Genomic DNA, 20,299 nt, shown 5'->3' with positions numbered 1-20,299 from the left:
GTATGCACATTTTTATAGCCCTTTGGCCATAGTTCCAAATTGCTCTCCAAAATGGGAGAATTATTAGTTCTTAAGATTACAGCTGAAATGCTTTAATCCTCATCTTGATCATTAAAAGTTTTCCAAAGTTAAGAATAATAGCAACAGAGTTTAAAAGTCCTTTACATGCAATCTCTCATTTAAGCCTTAAAAATAATCCCGGTAAGAGAGGCATTAAAAGGTATTATTTTCCCCAATTTATAAATGTGGAAATGGAATCTCAGAGGAACACAAATTTAGAGCTGGGGGGCCTTCTAAGGCCATGTAGCCCAAGCGTCTCATTTTATAGATGCGGAAAATGGGGCTATGGATGTTAACCTGTTAGAACACGTGCCCTGGGACAGGTTCTAAGTATCAGAAATGGGTTTTGAACCTGGTCTCCTGACTCCAGAGCCACTGTGATTTCTATTATCCCACAGGGTTATATAAAAGAGCTAGCAAGTCAAAAAGTATTTATTAAACACTTATAATGTGTCAAGGACATAATGTTAAGCACTAGGAAATACAAAGAACAGCAAAAACAAATGTCACAAGAGGGATATGAACCTAAGTTTTCTTAACTCCAATTCTAGTATGGCTTCCCAAAGTTGCATCCAAAATACAATTTACTTTCCACTGACTTGAGCTCTTAAAAATAATGCAAGGGTCAGAGATTGAAGCATGACAAACTAAAGTCTAGAGGTGTTATCTTAAGCTTTGGAAGTTAGGGAAACAGTGACAACTCCCACTGATGCTTTCATGGGCAGAAACTAATCCCAAAAGAGGGTAAAGGGGGCTATGCATTTCTTAGTTCTGTCATAGTGGTGAAGAAGCTCAGGTGATATTATTCTTTATTTGATTTAACCATCAAAATACTCTTTAAAGTTATTACAGCTTCTTCTAAGAAACAAACGGATACAACATCAGGAAGCTGCCAGATGGCACCATTCTCTTGATTCTGCTATTGAAGAAGAACCTAGGGCTTTTGTTCTAGTGGATGTTGTGAATTTGTTGGGGGATGACTAAGTCTGAGAGGGAAAAAAGAAATAATAGAGGAAGTCTCCATAGTTAGGTTTTTTTTAGCAAAACACTAACTTATCTATATAAAAACTGAAAAATGAAAATGAGTTACTTTCACTATGGTACCATTTAAAGAGTAAAGTGTTTAGTGTTTTGTTTTGTTTTTTGAGAAAATAACAAAAATTAAAATATATTGACTGGGGCACACAAAAGAGAAAGTACTTTCTTCATATGAATGTCCTCAGCACCTACTATCTACATTATAGGGACTGAGAAAGGACTTCAAACAATTTCTGTTAGTAAGTTTTAGGCTGCCTATGCTGTGTATCTGCTTTCTTTATTTTAATCTTATTCTATTAATAGTTACAAGTTAAAAAAAATAGTTACAAGTTGAAAGACTTTATGTAAAAGATATATCAAATTAACAGTACAACTTTTTTAGTTCTTAAGAATATTTAAAAACAAAATAAATGAATCATTTGGCTAAGGAACTAAAAGCAAATCTTTTATACATGTAAACTTGAACATACTATTTTAGGAAGTTTTTTTTTAAAATGTGGGTTTTCAAATTATTTAGTAAATCTGAAAACACTTACTACAACCATTGCTATAGTGAAATTTGGCCTGAGTTGGTAGTCACACCAAGGACTTGAAGCTCCATAACTGTCTTTGTATATTCCACGTTTGTGAACTAAATCAGGATGCTTTTCATTAGGATCTGATGGGTCTTCTGAAACATGGAACAGCTTTTCGAAGTGGTCTTGTATTTTCCTGTTCCACTCCTCATATGAGATTTTTACATCTTTTCCTGCAACATGGTAAAACATACTGTAGAACATTCAAAACATCCCATATGCAAACTGATATACAAGTAAAATCTAATGAATAAGGCTTGGGCCCTGAATAAGAAAACTGTATATTTCATCACTAGCTTATTAATTGGCTCACAGGCACAGGGAAAAACTTATTTGACAATATTGACCTTTTACGAAATGGTAATAGGATGTTTTACATCTCTCAATTCAAAGGCGCTGTATAATTACAAAAGGTATTAATAATGATCAATTATGTTACTACCCTAATAGTAGGAAAATGATAAGCCCACATTCATACAGTCTTTTTTTCTACATCCAAAAAAAGTCTAAATTTGCACTCTAAATTCATTACCTCTTTATGTGGAGGTTGGTAGAACATTTCATCGTGAGTCCTCTGAAATCATGTTTGGTTATTACATCAGAGTTCTTAAGTCTTTCAAAGGTCTTTACAATATTGTTATGAATTCCATAGATTGTTCCCCTAGGTTCTGTTCATTTCACTTTGCATCAGTTCATACAAATCTTCCCTGGTTTCTTTGAAATAATCCCCTTCATCTTTTCCTGTTACCCACTAGTATCCCAACACATTAATATGCCATAGCTTATTTGGCCATTCCTCAATTGATGGGTATCCCCTCAGTTTCCAATCCTTTGCCACCACAAAAAGAAAATAATTTTGTACATATGGGTCTTTTTCCTCTTTTTTTGACCTAGTAGTGGTATCAATGGGTCAAAGGGTATGCACAGTTTAATAGCTTTTTGGGCAGTTCCAAATTGCTTTCCAGAACAGCTTAACAAACAGTACATTAACATACCTATTTTCCCATAGTACCTCCAACATCTGTCACTTTCCTTTTTCTGTTAGCTTTAACAATCTGATGAGTGTAAGGAGGGCCTTTAGAGTTGTTTTAATTTTGTTTCTACTAGATTTGGAGCATTTTTTCATATGACTACTGATAGCCTGGACTTTTTCCCTATGAAAAGAGTATATTCATATCCTTTGACAATTTATCACTGGGGAGTGGCTCTTATTTGACTCAGTTCCATATATGTGAGTGCATGTGTGAGTATATACATACATACACATATATGTATATATACATATATAATCTTAGAAATGAGACTTTTATTAGAAAAACTTGCTTTGTGCAAAGAGTTATATAATTCTCTTATAATTTTAGCTGCATTAGTTTTAAAATTAAGCAGATGTTAAGTAATCAAAACTGTTCATTTTATTTTCTGTGATCCTCTTACCCTTTCTTTGGTCATAAACTCTTCCTCAATCCACAGATCTGACAGGTAACTTCTTCCTTGTTCCTCTAATTTATGATGTCACTTTTTAAGTCAAAGTCATATTCCCATTTGGAGCTTATCTTGGTATATACAGCATGAGATGCTGTTCTATACTAGTTTCTACTAAATTGCTTTTCAGTTTTCTCAGAAGTCATTGTCGAATAAAGAGTTCTTATCTCAATAGCTGAAATCTTTGGGTTTATCAAACACAATGATGATTTATGTGGGCTTATTTTATATCCTATAATTATGATTAAGTTGTAAATTGTTTTAATTTTTTTTAGCTGATTCTTTAAAGTGGCATCTCTAGATATGCCACTGTTATCATCTGCAAAGAGTGAGAATTATTTCTTCTTTGCCTATGCTTTTTCCTAATCATTATTGCTAGTATTATTCTAGCATTATATTGAACAGTAATAGTGATAATGGACACCCTTGCTTTACCCCGATATTATCAGAAAGGCTTATTGTTTATCCCTATTATATATGGCTCTTTATTTTAGATAGATACTTACCATATTAAGGAAAGAGTCATTTATTCTTGTGCTTCCTAGTGCTTTTTTTTTTAAGCAGGAATAGGTATCATATCTTGTAAAAAATCTTTTTTTGCATCTATTAATATAATGATTTCTGTTGTTATTAATATTATATTTCTAGTTTTCCTAATATTAAACAACTCTGTATTCCTAGTATAAATTCAATCGAGCCTAGTGTATAATCTTGGTGATATGTTACTTACTAATATTAATAACAATGTTATTACAAGTAATTATACTTGATGATACTATATCTCCTTGTTAATATTTAAATTTTTACATAAAAATTCATTAGGGATATTGGTTTATTATAGTTTTCTTTTTTCTATTTTGACTCTCTGAGGTATGAAGATGATTTCTATCATAGGAGAAATTTGATGAGATGCCATCTTTTCCCATTTTTTATATTTTCCTATTTGTGCAATATTTGAATTAATTGTTTTTCAAATGTCTGAAAGGCTTCACATGTAAATCCATCTAGTCTTGGTTTACTTTTTTCCTTGGAGAGTCCTGTTTGTTCAGTTTCTTTTTCTGAGATTAAGTCTTATTCTATTAATCTGGGTATTTTAAAATACTGTACATATTCATCTCTTTCATTAAGACAGGCAGTTTTACGGCATATAATTGGGCAAAACAGTATTCTTTATTTCTTAATTTGTTGTGAATTCATCTTTTTCATTTTTGGTTTTCCTCTTTTTAACCAAAGTAGCTAATGGTTTTTCTCTTTTATTAATTTTTTCTAAAAAAACCCTCCTAGTTTTAGTGATTAATTCAATTTTTTTCTTTTAATTTCATTAATCTTTTCTTTGATTTTCAGGATTTGTAGTTTGGTGTTTAATTAGTTTTTAATTTGTTGGTTAGGTTGCATGTCCAATTCATTGGTTTATTCTTTATTTTAATGATGAAAACGTTTAGAGATACAAAGACTGCTTTGGCTACATTCCAAAAATTTTGGTACGTTGTTTCACTGTTGTCATTATCTTTAACGAAATTTCTGTGTCTATGATTTGTTCTTTTATCTACCCATTCTGCAGGTTTAATCATTTCTTCAGTAGCCCTTTATTGAATATAGTTTTACTGTAATGTGGTTTGTTAAAGATGAGTTTGGTATTTGTTTTTCTGTGTTTGTGAGTTTTTTCTAAGAACAATTTTTGTAAAAGTTCTATGTAGGCTTGAGAATGTGTACTCTTTTTTATTTCTACTCAATATTCTCCAGAGGTCTCTCACATGTAACCTTACTAAAATTCTATTCAGGTCCCTAACTTATTTGTTATTTATTTTTTGGTTAGATTTATCTAGAGGATGGGGTGCATTGAGATCCTACACTATTATAGTTTTATAATCTATAAATAATTTAACTTTTCTTTTTAGTATTTAGATGCTATGCCATTCAGTACACCTATTTAGTCTTGATATTAATTTATAGTCTATGGTACCTTTCAGCACAAAGTAGCTTCTTTTAATTATGTCTATTTCTGTTGTTGCTTTGTCTTGAAATTTATTGCTAACTATGCCTTTTTTACTTCAGGTGAAGCCTCACAGATTTTGCTGTAGCACCTTATTTTAACTGTACGAGTCTTTCTGACTCAAGTGTTTCTTGTAAATAACATTGTTGGAGTTTTCTAATTCATCTGATTATCTTCTTCCATTTTATGGGCAAGTTCATCCTATTCATAGTTATGATCATTAATTCTGTTATTTCTCTCTATTCTTATATATTTTCTTCTCTTTGTTTCTTGCCTTCTTTTTATAAATAAAAGGGTGTTGAGAGATAAGGAATATGTTCAGCACCAATGTTCTAGGTTTGCTAATGTTCCTTTGACTAGTTCAGATGAAATTGAAGTTTTACGTGTCATCTACTTCAATCCTCTGCCTTCTTGTTTCTATAGTCCTCTATTTATGCATCCTGAAATGTGAGATAATTTTATTTAAGTTTTGTTCATTTTCTAGATTCCACAGAGAGGCTGTTGAGGAGCTCACCTGTACTTCTCCCAGTTACTTCACCATCTTGTTTAGTTTTTCATTTATATGGTATTTTAAAGTGTGGAAAATGTTTTCCTTATATTAAAAGAGTCTCTGACCCTAGTACCAATGGGGTTTGTGTAAATTATTCTAGAGAATACTTTCAAAAATTCTTATGCTAATAGGAATAGCCAGTAATCCAATCCTTTGTGCCTTTACATAACTGATTTGATACAAGTAGCTTACCATTTCTTTTTACTGTAACTGCATGATAAGGAAACAAATTCCTTTTTGATAATTCCAGTAACCAATGAACAGCTGATTTGCTCAAGCCAACAATTTCCACAGCAGAACCATCTCTAAATTTAAATGCAAAATTTTTGATGTATTAACAAAAATTACAAAAACAAAATACAAGATATGAGAGGGCATCTCATAGAAATGATGACGTTTTGATTACTCAAGATATAATTGGTACACAAGATATTACCTTATACTTACAAATTATTTTACATCTATTTTCTTTTTTGATCCTTACAACACTAGCCAACTCAAGCAGCAATACTAATACCGATGAAGAAAAAAAAGACCAAGAGAGGTGAAGTGATTTACCCAAAATCATACAGTTAGAGAGTGGCAGTGGTAATGATGATGATGATAGCACTTACATAAGCACTTTAAAATTGGCAAAGGCTTTATACAGGCTATCTCATTTATTCCTCACAACCCTGTGAAATCAATGTGATTATTATTCCCATTTGACTGAAGAGGAAATTGAACCTGAGAACAGGTAAGTGACTTGCCCAGGATCACACAACTATTTACTGTCTATGGCAAGATTTGAATTTAGATCTTCCTAACTCCAAGTTCAACATCCTATCCAGTGAGCCACCTAGCTGCCCAAAGACAGGACTTAAGTTCAGCTCTTATCACTCTCAAGTCCCATCCTCTTTCTACTACTACTATGCTGCCTCTCAAGTGTAATATTTCCTAATCATTTATATCAACTGTCTTTAAATGAACATCAATTCTTTGTATCTTACCTACGTGGATCATGTCACATAAGAAACACTTTTCAAATTATTCTTTTGCTTTTCTCCATCCTCTTGAAGAAAAGAAGGAATGTTGTATGAAGCAGAATTGGGCAATGGGTAATAGCAAAAGATAGGTCTTAGGTAGAGAGTACCAAAGAGAAGATAAGTGTGTGTGTATACACACACACACACACACACACATATACACATACATATGTGGATACACATATATACATGTACACGAAAACAAATATGCACACACTTACACACACTAAAAGGGTATTCAGAAACCACACATGGCATACAGGAGAGACATAGGCTTTAGAGGGAAAATGAAGCAATTTCAAGAAATACCTTGTAGATGCATCTGATACATATAAAAATAAGCAAAGTGTTTAGAATATGCAAATAATTTTGTTATATTTAATGACATGCCTTTTCTGAAGACTATCTTTTAAAATTAAAATGTAGAATTTGTAATAAGAAAAATGGTTTAGTTGGTTTGAGATGGACATAAAGATTTCTGGAATATTCAAAATAGAACTATCTCTAGTTTGGCAAATATTTTAGTTAAAAAGTAATATAAGACAGAATATTTAAAATGCCATCAAGTAGTAAAATTTAAAATGATCATCTTTCCAAAGAAATAAAGGATTTCATTAAGGGGATGGGAATCAGTTATTGGAAGGAAGGAAAGAAAGAAGGAAGGAAACATTTATCAAGTGTCTATGATGTGTCAGGCATTGTGCAGTGCTAAGTGCTTTTCAAATAACTCATTTGATGCTCACTGTGGGAGGTAGATGCTGTTAAACCCATTTTACAGATGAGGAAACTGAGGCACATGGAGGTTAAGTGATTTGCCCAGGATCACATAGCTAGTGTCTGTGGCAGGATTTGAACTCAAGTCTTCCCATCCCCAGGCCCAGCACTCTATCCACAGTGCCACCTAGCTACCTCTAAATGGGCTAAAAGTTAAGGCAAAAGAGATTTCAAATGAATACAAGGAAGAATGTGATGACTAAATATAATACTGTATGAACACATCTAGAGAAATTGTGGTGACTCCACAAGAAGTAAAAAAGAAATCTTTCAGAAAATAGATAACTTTCTGGGCTGATATAAAATGGTAATATTTCAGGGGATTCCTTTAAGTTCTACAATTCTGAAGCTTATGTACATGGAAAAGTATGGTAGGTTTTTTGAGGTCAAAAGATAATTCTTTTCTTCAATGAGAGCTTCCTATGAGTAGCACCTGACAATATTATGGCAGACAAATTTTTCATGAGTAATTAAATTTATTAACATTTTAAGTGCTAAAAAGTCTTGTGTAGGTATTCATTTATGGCTGAAAACTGGTGGTAAATAACACCCTAATACATAAAAATTAGAATGTTCTCCTTGAAGAAGGCAAAAAACTAGACATTGTTAAAGTACTTTTAGAATAGTCAATTACATGAGCATTATAAAACAAGCTATATACCTCGGGGTGGCTGGAATTCCTCTGTTTCGAGCTCTGTCACTCTCCCCCATTTTATCCATCCAGGTACCACAATTAAAGCGATTTCCTCCAAAAACAAAACCTGTTTGATCATCTACTCCTGCAGTTATATTAAATCCTTCGAAAAGGAAATAAAACCTTTTAAAATTCTCTAAGAATTATCATAAATTGATCTTTAAATTAAAAAAATGTCTACATGTTTTAGAAATTCCTGGTCTAGTCAAGATTACAGAAAATATACAATTCAACTGGCACATGCTATTTATAAGTTATCGAGCTTCTATTTGATTATTTGAATATCAAATTACTTTTATGGAATGTTTAAGAACAAAAACTTGTTAATTTACAGCAAAATTTTGCTAATGAATGGGCAACCCTAGGCAAATCATTGCTACCTTAAATTCCTTTTCCCCTAGTTACAAAAGATAATACTAATGCAGATATCTAAAAAATGTTTTATGATTGTTGTTAAATGGAATAAAAAATACAAAAGACTATCATATCTTGGTCTCAGGATATCTGGCATTAGGTTGTCAGGTTATACAATTGTGTCTACAGGTATTAGTGTTTGTAATTAGGTATTCAAAGAAATAATTTACTTACCTCTCAGGAATGAAAATAAAAAAAAAATCTAACTGCGAAATAAGCTTCCAAAATAGCTAATCAAAAAGTCTAAATTGTAATTTCCAAAGAACAATGTATGTTACTTCAGCTATACCTTCATCCTTCATGTTTCTATCTATCTGTGGGCCAGCATTCCTTTCTCGGAACTGTATACCCTGCAGGTGGCGTTGCATAGCTTCTTGTATTACTTCATACAATGGCTGATCCTGATTGAGACAAGAGACCACAACTAAGTCTTTGAAAAATTACATTTTTCCTTTATTTCAAAAAATTCCCAATTGAACTGAGAGAAAAATAAATTATCCCTTCTAAGAATTATTAGCTATTTATTTTATTCATAAAAACAAAACAAAATAATGAGGTATTATCTAATGGCATTTGAAATAAGGTAAAGAAATTAAAGGAATTGTTTTTAGCATTCTTATATACTGTAATACTATTACAGCTGTAGTAAAACAAAATCTATCATCCAAAAATTATCTGTGAAGTTATGCAACAATTACATACATAATTATGTAAACTCAATTTTTTATATCATTGTGAAAGTTCTTCATGATTAACTACGAAGAGCCAAATAAAATGGCTACCAAGTCAGTAACTAGCTGGGTATAGTAATAGGCTCTTGAAAATAATGGCTTACAATTTATGTCACAACTAAAAAATTTAAATCTGTCAAAAATATAGATATCCATGTATGCCCTAAATTAAATTTAAATATCATTTGTTAAGTATCTACTATTGCACTGCCTTATTGGATCTCATACTGTAAACTTTCTCAGTTCTTTAGTAGTTTCTTCTCACTAACATAAGAATCCAAATTTAAATAGTGCTACTTATTGCACAATACAAATGCATGAAATAAAATAATACAAACAATTTTAATTATCTGCTGTTTTAGAAAGAGACGAAAACATTGGGAATTTTAAAAATTAGAACAATCTAAAGACAAACGATTAGCTGTAATATTAACAGCCCAAAAAAGCCCAGCCAAGTTAACAGGCAGTAGGACAGTGATCAAGCAAACAGGAGGAAGCAAAGAGTCGTGTTGCATCAGTAACTACATCATTACAATTACATTTTTAAATCACATAAGGAAGCTGTAAATGCGCAAGATCAAGGTAGAATTAAAATCTTGATGCACAGGGCAACTATTTTTGTCATCTACTACCCTCAAAAATGTCACTGATTTATCTGTCAAGGAGAAACTCTAGGTCTGACTCAGGATAGTGATGATGATTTAAGAAATTCTTATTATATCACTCCCCAAAATATTATGTTGTTTAAATTATTTTCTAAAGTAACATAAATCAGATTTCCCTTCTATAACTCCTCCTTGAACCTTTCTCCCCTTTTTTTGATTTGTTGTTGTTTTCTTCAGTTGTTTCACTCTTTATGACTCCATTTGGGGTTTTCTTGGCAACGATATTAGAGGGGTTTGTCATTTCCTTCTCTAGCTCATTTTACAGATGAGGAAACTGAGGCAATCAGGGTTAAGTGACTTGCCCAGGGTCACACAGCTAGTAAGTGTCTGAGGTCATATTTGAACTTAGGAAGAGGAGTCTTCCTGACTCCAGGTCTGGCACTCTATCTACTGTGCCACCTTAACTGTCCCATTCCTCCTTTTCTGATATCTATGGCATTTCAATAGAATAGTTTCTTCTTCTAACTCCCCTGAACATTTCTGTTTAACCTAACCCTAGCCTCCAAAATGACATACATGTATGTAAATATTGTTTTCTCTTTAGTAGAAAGATTATAAACTTTAAGAGGGCAAGAAGTTTGTCTCAATCACCCTTGTATTCATCACAGTGCCTCTGCATCTAGTGAGTAATCAGTTTTTTGGTAAATGAATACCTATTGAATTCTTGAGATTTACATTATTTTAATTTTTAAGAGTTTTGAATAGTTTATTAGAAATTATATTTACCAATGTGCCTGCTGGCAAAGGGGGAGAATCATCTGTAGGATACATTCTGGCAACTGGGCACTTAAGAATGTCTGTGCCATTTGGAACCATTTTGCAGTAATCCTGAATACACTGTAACCACCACCACACAGCATCTCGGCAATTAAACCTGGCATAAGTTCCTTCACCAAGGAGATTGGGAATGAGTCCATGTCTCAGGGTACCAGCAAATGCTAAAATTATATTCCTGAAACCAGAGATTTAAGCATATAATTTAACAAAATCAGTTTTAAACACTAAAGACTAAAAAGGCACATTACATTAGACTCAATTTTATCTTCTTTTAATTTGCCCCACAGCAAATTAGTGTATAAGTAACTAAGCAATATGAAAAAAAGTCACATCAAAATAAATGTCTAAGAATATAATTATATAAATAAGAACAAGTTGCTCATGAAGAATATGATACAGATTTAAGCTTTCAGTGAAAGTCAACTTAATTATCAAGGCATGTTTCTGTTATCATACATTTAAGCCTTACTCTGATACTTAATCATAGTATGGTGATGACCTTAGGTTCTTAAAAAGTTACGTTGGCAGAGTATAAAGCTCTAATATGTCCTATTAAGCAGAAAAAGCTTTGAATGGGCACAGAGGGTGACTGTTTATTGTTCAAGGATCAGTCTACCTAAGTTCAGAGAAGCTCTTCAATAGCTTGCTACTAGTGGATGAATTTTTTCTTTCTTTGTCTTTTTTCTGGCATTTCATAAAACCATCCATTAAAACCTGGAGAGGTTGTGATCTGAGTTTTTGCTACAGTGAATACTCACACTGATGAAATAAATGTATTAGAGGATCATATATTCAGAGCTACATGGCACTTGAGAAGTCACCTCATTCAAAGTTGTTTTACAGGTGAGGAAGCTGAGGCCCAGAGAGGTTAAATGACTTGCCCCAGGACAGACAGGCATTAGGAAACAGAGCCACTTAATAAGTCAGTTCCTCTGATTCTATGTGTAGTTTCTTCCTTTACATTCCTGAAGAAACAAGGCAAAGTCATGGCATCCACAGCTTATTGTGTGTAAAGACAGGGTGACCCAAGAGCGTCTGTTTTCTACTTCTTCCCCAAAGCAGTTGGGAAGCTTCTACTATAATGATAAAGAGCCTTACACTCCTCAATACCCAAAGCCTGGCTGCTTCAATAAATAAACAGTTAAATAAAAACAGATGCTCGTAACATAATAATAGCTAGCACTTATATATGGCTTTAAGGTTTGCAAAGCCCTTTATGCACATTATTTTATCCTCAACAATCCTGGAAGGCAGGCGCTATTATTGTCCCCATTTTACCTATGAGGAAACTGAGGGAGGCACTGAGGGGTTAAGTGACTTGCTGAGGGTCATGCAGCTAGAATGTGTCTGAGGTGGAATTTGAATTCAAGTTTTCTTGGATTCCTGGCTCCAGGTCCAGGGCTTCCTCCACTGCACCATGTAGCTGACTCTGTGTATAATTTCAAAGCACTAAGAAAAGGTTGAAGTATGTGTAACATACTCTTCTAGCTTGTTTTTCAAATTCCTTTGCCACTTAAAGGGATAACTTTAGTTACTTGAAAAATAACTGAGAAAAACCTCATTCCTAGAAGATGCTGAATAAATGAAATGTTATGATATCTTTTAAATTAAATATACCTTTTAAAGTTACAGGTTTTTAATTCATAGTGGTTTGTTTTGTTTTGACTACAGCTGATTAGTTACACACATTACTGAAACTGGTCAATCTTAGGAAGCAACATAAAGTCAGGGGCACATTTAAGGTCAAATAAAAAACAACTGGGATTAGAAATCTGAAGTTTCCCAATTCTTTCTCTAATGATCAATCTGTAACAACACTGTCTCCTTGTAGAAAACACAAAATGGTGCACTAGCAATAAGCAGTAGATCATAGCATGTCTATTTTTATATTTAAATGTAGAAGAGAAATCATATTTTCTGGTTTATGATGTTAAGAGAACTAACTCTATAATGATCAATCTTAGTTAATACACCAAAAAATTCTCATCACATAGGACCTAAATGAAGTATTCCAATGGGTGCTCGAAAAGAATCCCACTCTAATATTAATAAAAGAAAATGGATTAAAATAAATCATGATGAACAGGTAAGGAGCAATATTTGTATAAATATTTGAACTGTAATTTAGTAGACATCCTACCTGGCCTCTAAGTAGCGTCCAGTAATCAGAAGTATACCTCTAAGAGCGATAAAGGTATCCCTTCCCCAGCAGCGGAAAATACCAGATGAAAAATGAGGTAAGCCTAAAAGAAAATCATAACATAATATCAATTTCTCTTATTCACAATCTAGACTCACTGTAGAATTTCATTTTTTTAGTCATTTTTCAGTCATGCCTGACTTTTCATAGGTTTTTCTTCTTAGGTTGTTCTTGGCAAAGATTCTAGAGTAGTTTGCCATTTTTCTCCAGCTCATTTTACAGATGAGGAAACTGAGGAAAACAGGATTAAGTGTCTTGCCTAGGGTCACACATCTAGTAACTGTCTGAGGCCAGATTTAAACTTAGGAAGATGAGTCTTCCTGACTCCAGGTCTGGCACTTTATCCACTGGGCCACCTAGCTGCCTTTCACTATAGAGTAGCATCTCTCCAAGTGTGGTCTGGGAACCCGAGACCCTTACAGAGGGTCTACAACGTCAAGACTACATTTTCTCTTATATTACTAAGACATTTTAATTTCTAATATGATAAACACCAGTAGCTACAACCCACATAAACGAAGTTCTTTGGTAACGAAGTGCTCAATTTTTAAGAGAGTTTTTAAAGGGGTCCTGAGACCAAAGAGTTTGAGAACCATTGCTACAGAGAGAAAAGAAAGTGTAATTGAAGCATTGTTACTAATGAATATATATGTATGTGTGTGTGTGTGTGTATGTGTGTGTGTGTATATACACACACACATATATAGATTTTTTTTTTTGCGAGGCAATTGGGATTAAGAGACTTGCCCAGGGTCACACAGCTAGTAAGTTTCAAGTGTCTGGTCTGAGACCAGATTCGAACTCAGGTCCTCCTGACTCCAGGGTCAGTGCTCTATCCACTGTGCCACATAGTTGCCCCATTAATGAATATTTTTATCTGAGTTAAATACATATGTATATAAATATATACATTTAAATAATCTTTCAATAGATTACAATTTTTGATACCAAATTTAGGAAACCTGAGAAGACACACACTACAATATTAAAAATAATTTCAACAGAGGGTTACTCGTAAGCTTCTTTTTTTTTTTTAGGCAACTGGGGTTAAGTGACTTGCCCAGGATCACACAGCTAGTGTCAAGTGTTTGGTCTGAGGCCAAATTTGAACTCAGGTCCTCCTGACTTCAGGGCCGGTGCTCTATCCACTGCGCCACCTAGCTGCCCCAATAAACTGACAACCAGGATTTTTTTGTTTGCTTTTTTTGTTCTTTTTTTTTTGCTAGGCAATAGGTTTAAATGACTTGTGCAGGGTCACACAGCTAGTGAGTGATATATGTCTGAGATCACTTTTGAACTCAGGTCCTCCTGACTCCAGAGCTGGTGCTCTATCCACTGCACCACCTAGCTGCCCCTGGTTACTTGTAAGTTTAAGAGCAACAGGTAGAACTGAGTCTGAGATTATAGGTGTTTCTACTACTATGACTAGTCAATACTGAACATTACTTGATACTCTACATTTAAACTCTAAATATTAATTAGCCCATTGAGCTTACTGTAATTAATTTGATGTTCAAGTTTCCTCTATGTTAAGGAAGGTGAAAAAAAAAACAACCAAGCTAAACAAATGAAAAAAACAAACTCAAACAAAGAGAATGCTTGAAAGCAAAAAATGAACAAGAAAGCTTGTTCATCCCCTTTACCATCCACCGGAATGGATTACTAGAAACAAAAGATTCAGAATCACGTGACTCCTATTTCAAGGTCTGATTTTCTTTATCTTGATGGTTCTTTAGAAATGTGTATTTTTGTGATCTAAGGATTTGAAAATCATACTTAAATATCCTACACTGCTTATTTTAGAGACTAATAAAAATATTCACAGGTGTCTTTCTAAATTCCTGTCACTAAAAATAAAGACTACTCTTCACCATGCAGAACCACTTCATTTGTAGTCATTTTTGTCTATGAAATTCCATTTTTCACAGAAGAAAGCAAGGGTTCCTTTGTCAAGTGACCTGAACATTCCAGGCATCTATATACATGGAATGATACATGAATGAAGAACAAGAAGGGAAGTAAAAACTGTGGGTAAGTTTGGCGTCTCTCTTTTCATTTGAAGATTCTAGGAGTACTAATTATCCTGTTATTTGCTTCTATGGTGACCAAAGAGAATCAGCATGACAAAGCAACATTTCAATTAGAAACCAATAAAAAAATTATGCTAGAGTTAAAACAGAACAAATGTCAAGGAATTGGGAAAAAAAATTTACAGAAATAGAAGACTAAGTCCAAAACATGTTTTGAGAAGTGAAAGATGAGAAAATCTCTTAAAATACTTCACAACTTAAGTTAGATAAATTAGAACTGTTTCTAATAAAAGTAGATAAATGCTATTATTTCATTACTGAAAGATTGTAGTTGAAATTGGATATCTATCTATACATGGAAAAGAAGCATTCCTGGAAAGGAAAATTCTGCGTGGTAAAACCCATTATTTTATACTTGAGTAGAAAAAAAATTATAATACATTCCTAGAGCAATGCCTTACAAATGAAAAGTAGAGAAGCCAGGTCAACTTCAACACTGACATTTGTCTCTCTGCATAGATTCTCATAAATCAAATACAAAAACTAGAGCAGCTCATATTATAGTCTGGTTATTTAATATGAAAGTCAAGGTGCTTTTCTGCTCCTAGAGGGGCTGTTTACAGATTGTCAATCCAAATCTACTGACTCCTTAATTGCTACTCCCAGGGCTTTTAAAACACTTATTCTCTCAGCCTTTTTGTTTTTGCTTTTTAGACAGGCAAGAAAAGTCTTTCCAAGATGGCCAACTTGAAGTAGAGCTGTTAACAAAATATGAAGAAATGAGTGAAGGGGACCTTAAAATAGTACTATTTTCTGATTTATCAATTCCATAAAATCAAGTTCCACAGAGGATCACTGTGCAATGATATGTAATGAGACTTCTGCTTCTGGGAGCCAAGATGGCAGAGTAAAAAGGTAGTCGCTCTCACCCTCCCCTATCAACCTCTGAAAACCTAGAAAATATCACCTCTGAAAAAACCCTGGAACAGCTGAACCAGAAGAAAGATGGGGTGCAGCACTGCAGTAGCCCAGTAGCTAGAGGGATTAACGGGAAAGGTCCCTCTTACCCTGGGGAAAGGGGAGCAGTACAGAACTGGGAGTCACCCAGCCAGCTAGTGGAAAGACCCACTTTAGCACACCAGGAGGAGATTCTGGTGCCTTGGCATTCTACAGTAAACGGGTCTCCCAGTGCCTCAGCAAAAATAAGGGAAGCAGCACTACAAGGGGCCCCAGACGGATAAGCACCTGGCAGCATTCATCTGAAAGGAGCTGAAGAAAGCAACCTAGAGGTGCCAAAAAGTTCCAGCCTTGTTGATTCCAGCCCAACACTAGGTAAGCTGTCAGAACCCTACAGCCTCCAACTGCCAACCAGGAGGAGATCCCGAATCCCAGGTGGTCTAGCAGGTGAACACCAACAGCTGTACCTCCAAGTGCCTCAGTGAGGGTGGGGTAACTGGTGGAAACCAGCTCAGAAAACCACCAGGTGCCTCGGCATTCTACAGCAAAGAAGTCTCCCAGTGCCTCAACAGAAATAAGGGAGGCAGCACTGCAAGGGGCCCCAGGCAGATAAACACCTGGCAGCTCTTATCTAAAAGGAGCTAAACAAAGCTAAAGGAAAGGAAAAGCAGGCAACCTAGATTTACCTGAAAGTCCCAGCCTTGCTTATTCCAGCCCAACACCAGATAAGATGCCAGAACCCTACAGCCTCCAATTGCCAACATAAGAGGCCCCAGCACACAAAGCCAGTAACTAAGACCTAGGCTCCCAATACAAGAAGCTTGGGTCAGTGCCCTCTGCTCCCCAGCAGGAGAGCTAAATCTCTTTAAAGGCCAGGGAATAAAGAAACATCATGAGTAAAAAGAAACATATGATAGATTCATATTATGAGAAGAGTGAGAGCGAGACAGAAATTCTGAAGAAGACAACACTGTCATCAAACCCACATCTGCAACATTAAAAGGGAATATGAACTGGTCTGAAGCCCAAAAAGCCTTCCTAGAAGAACTCAAGAAGGATTTTAAAAGTCAAATGAGAGAGGTAGAGGAGTCCTTTAAAAGTACAATTGGCCAATTGAAAAAAAAGTACACCGAAGAAAACAAGTCCCTAAAACACACAATTGACCAATTGGAAAAAAAGTACAATGAAGAAAATAAATCCCTTAAAAATACAATTGACCAATTGGAGAACAAAGCACAAAATCTAACAGAAAAAAAACAATATGTTAAAAATTAGAATTGAACAAATGGAAACTAATGACTCTATGAGAGAGCAAGAATCAGTCAAACAGAAACAAAAAAATGAAAAAAATAGATGAAAACGTAAAATACCTCATAGGTAAAACAGCTGACCTGGAAAATCGATCGAGGAGAGACAATTTAAAAATTATAGGCCTACCTGAAAGTCATGATGAAAAAAAGCCTGGACAATATCCTTCAGGAAATCATAAAGGAAAACTGCCCTGAAGTCCTAGAACCTGAAGGTAAAATGACTATAGAAAGAATCCACTGCTCCCCTCCTGAAAGAGATCTCAAATTGAAAATGCCAAGGAATATAATAGCTAAATTCCAAAATTATCAGATTAAATGATATGTAATGAGAAATACTTTCAAATAGGATGTCATGTCCTTTCTGCCTTTTAGTCACAGCAACTTTTAGCACAGAAATGTGGGGAAAAGGATTTACTTAATCGTTACTGAAAAATACAGTCATTCTTTTAAAGTAGCTTCTGATAGACTCATATGGCAGGAAATTTCAGAGAAAGAGATGGAAGAGACCAATTCAGAAGCCAAAATATAACTCAATTAACAACAAACTTAACTTTTTGTAGGAATGAGCCTAGGGTTCTGCTGCCAAGCCTTTCTTTCCTTTGCTAAGTAGGTGAAAGGTGGAGATTAAAAAATATTTTAAAAAGGTCTTGGTCAAACATTCTTTTAGTACTTTCTGATATTTTTCCATTCATCTTATTAGGTGTGTTAATTAAATTCATCTTGTCCATATTTTGGGAAATCCTTGGGAAAAAAACACAAGAGCCTAAACACATGAGTGAACTGGGTTTTTCTTGTTTACATTTATTATTTCATTCAGGTTTTATTCTTACTTGCTACTTAGAAAGACTGCTAATTTATCATAAATCTTTCAAAGAATTTGAGTGTAACTAAACAGTTGTCAAAATTTGGTTGACTTAAAAATACACTGGCAACAAAAGAGTCTAAAAATTAAATGTTGGAGAAAAGTATACAGGACCAGGGGAGTAAGTGGAAGAGGATTAAATGGAAATAATTACATAAATGAGTTTGACTAGTAAAAAGTCTTCACACTAAACACAGATTATGTTCAAAACCACAACTTTTTTATAATACCACAAATTATAAATCATCATACACCCTCTTAAAAAAATCTGCAATTTCTCTTAGAATATGGTACAGTCACATTTTAAAATCATATATTTCTTACCAGCAGCTAGAGAAACACAGCATTGCTCCTTCTCTCTGGTTACCTCATTTAGTCTATACGGGACATCAGGAAGTGAGGGAGAAAGAAGGGGAAGACAGGGGAACTTTCCTACTCCACACAATTGAACTGAACCCAGCGAAAGGTGTTTTACAAATGTCGAGCCATTCTGAACAAAGCTGTAATAAAAAAAAAAGAGTTAGTAATTATTTAATTTGCATTCCTCCATTCTTTACCTTAACAGTACATGTGAAACACTGGTAAAGTTCTGTCGAATAAATGTAACTACAATTTATATAGCACTTTTAAGTTTTGCAAAATGCTTTGTGTGTTGTCTCATTTTATCTTTAAATGAGGATAAACTCTGTAAGATACATGCTATTACTATCACCCTCATTTTACATATGACAAAACTGAGGCTGAGAGAGTTTAAGTGATTCATTGTAGGGGCACACAGCTAGTAAGTGTTTGAGGAAGGATCTGAACTCAAATTTTCCTAACTCCAAATCTAACACAATACACTGAACTATCCGGCTAAGAATTTTGAACTGATTAGGTGCCAGAAGTGGTAGAAAATACTTTTATTTTATTTCTAATATGAAAAGATTAGCTAACAATTTATTATTACATGGAAGCCTACGAAATATGAACTTTTGGCTTGGAATTTTATTTTCTGAATTTTCCTACTAATTCTGTGTTTTTATAAAAACTGAAATACAATTTATCATTTACTTCTAAGGCCAAAATCTTTATAACTCTGATTCATCACTATGTCAGAAAAAAATTTGAGGACTGTTGCAAAGAGGACTAAAATAACAGATGAAGACACTAAAAAACAAATGTTTTTGATAAATTCTATGATAATATAAAATGACAAAAAAGAAAAACTGAAACTAGGCCAACTTTCCCAATGATGCTTTTTCTGAGTCTTATAGGACAATCTCCTATTTGAGATTATTTAGATATGCCTCTGCCTTTAGGCTCCGAATTAACTGGCCACTCAAAATCCTTTCCGGGACTATGATTTTAAGACAAATATTCATTTGTTAACTTATTGTCATTTGTTACTTGTTAATTTAAAATTTGGTATTATAGTTTTGGTACCTCTATTAAAAGAGAGTATAATAAAGTGACTTCACATGTATTTTCTTTACAAACACTAACATTTATTCTAGTTTTGTTGGCTATACCTTGACATCTGATTCCACGCTACATCCAGAAGAGTGGTGTATGTCCCAATTAATATAGCATCAAAGTAACATGGGATAAGGTAACGTGGAATCTGCTTCAAGTAGAAGAACACAGCTTGCAACCATCTACCAACCTGTTAGAATAATAATTGAAAAGTTAGTTTAAGTTTGTTTCTAGGCTAGATAAGTTTAGAAGAGGAAACCAAGTACATAACTTTACAATCTAGCATTGGAACAGTGAGGTTTCCATTCACTGATAATAAAGGAAAATAAAAAAAAACCCAACTAGCCACATATTAAAAAACTATGTAAATATAAATATGTGAATGTCACAGAAGAGTACTTCTATCTGGGGATAACACTGTCCTCCCTAAAAAACAGTTCTACTTACTTCTGCAATAGTTCCTGAGCGTGAAATCAGCCGATTACTGACATAGTCAATCATCCAATCTCCAGACCTTAAATTATTACAAAAAGGATGACCCAGGTCATTCTTTGGTCTTATTTCTGCTAACACAGACATTAAACCTGAAAACAGAGAGAAACATTCTATTTCAGATCTAAATGTATGATTTTATGATCTTTGATTTCACTATGGGCACAGACAATTTAGTGTTATGGACTGAGTTGTCATTAGCATCTAATACTCTT

At 34.0% G+C, this 20,299-nt stretch overlaps 1 protein-coding gene across 3 annotated transcripts in view; it reads right to left on the bottom strand.

Annotated features, from left to right (window-relative positions):
- Positions 1-20,299, bottom strand: part of AGL (amylo-alpha-1, 6-glucosidase, 4-alpha-glucanotransferase) — a 79,634-nt gene that overhangs the window by 6,366 nt on the left and 52,969 nt on the right. For 2 of the 3 annotated variants that reach the window (XM_027868261.1, XM_027868260.1), the window contains exons 22-30: positions 20,040-20,176; positions 19,649-19,782; positions 18,462-18,637; positions 12,919-13,021; positions 10,728-10,953; positions 8,895-9,006; positions 8,159-8,294; positions 5,891-6,003; positions 1,635-1,846 (exon numbers count right to left, since the gene is read on the bottom strand). In XM_027868261.1, coding sequence (XP_027724062.1) covers positions 1,635-1,846; positions 5,891-6,003; positions 8,159-8,294; positions 8,895-9,006; positions 10,728-10,953; positions 12,919-13,021; positions 18,462-18,637; positions 19,649-19,782; positions 20,040-20,176 — 1,349 coding nt within the window. The remainder of the gene's footprint in view (positions 1-1,634; positions 1,847-5,890; positions 6,004-8,158; positions 8,295-8,894; positions 9,007-10,727; positions 10,954-12,918; positions 13,022-18,461; positions 18,638-19,648; positions 19,783-20,039; positions 20,177-20,299) is intronic. The other variant, XM_027868262.1, reaches the window with a different exon arrangement.

This window comes from Vombatus ursinus, unplaced genomic scaffold, assembly GCF_900497805.2.
Source record: "Vombatus ursinus unplaced genomic scaffold, bare-nosed wombat genome assembly UNPS02014787.1, whole genome shotgun sequence".
In the NCBI taxonomy this organism is placed as follows: Eukaryota; Metazoa; Chordata; class Mammalia; order Diprotodontia; family Vombatidae; genus Vombatus; species Vombatus ursinus.
The sequence above is the reverse complement of the archived record's forward strand: the minus strand, read 5'-3'. Positions and strand labels throughout refer to the sequence as shown.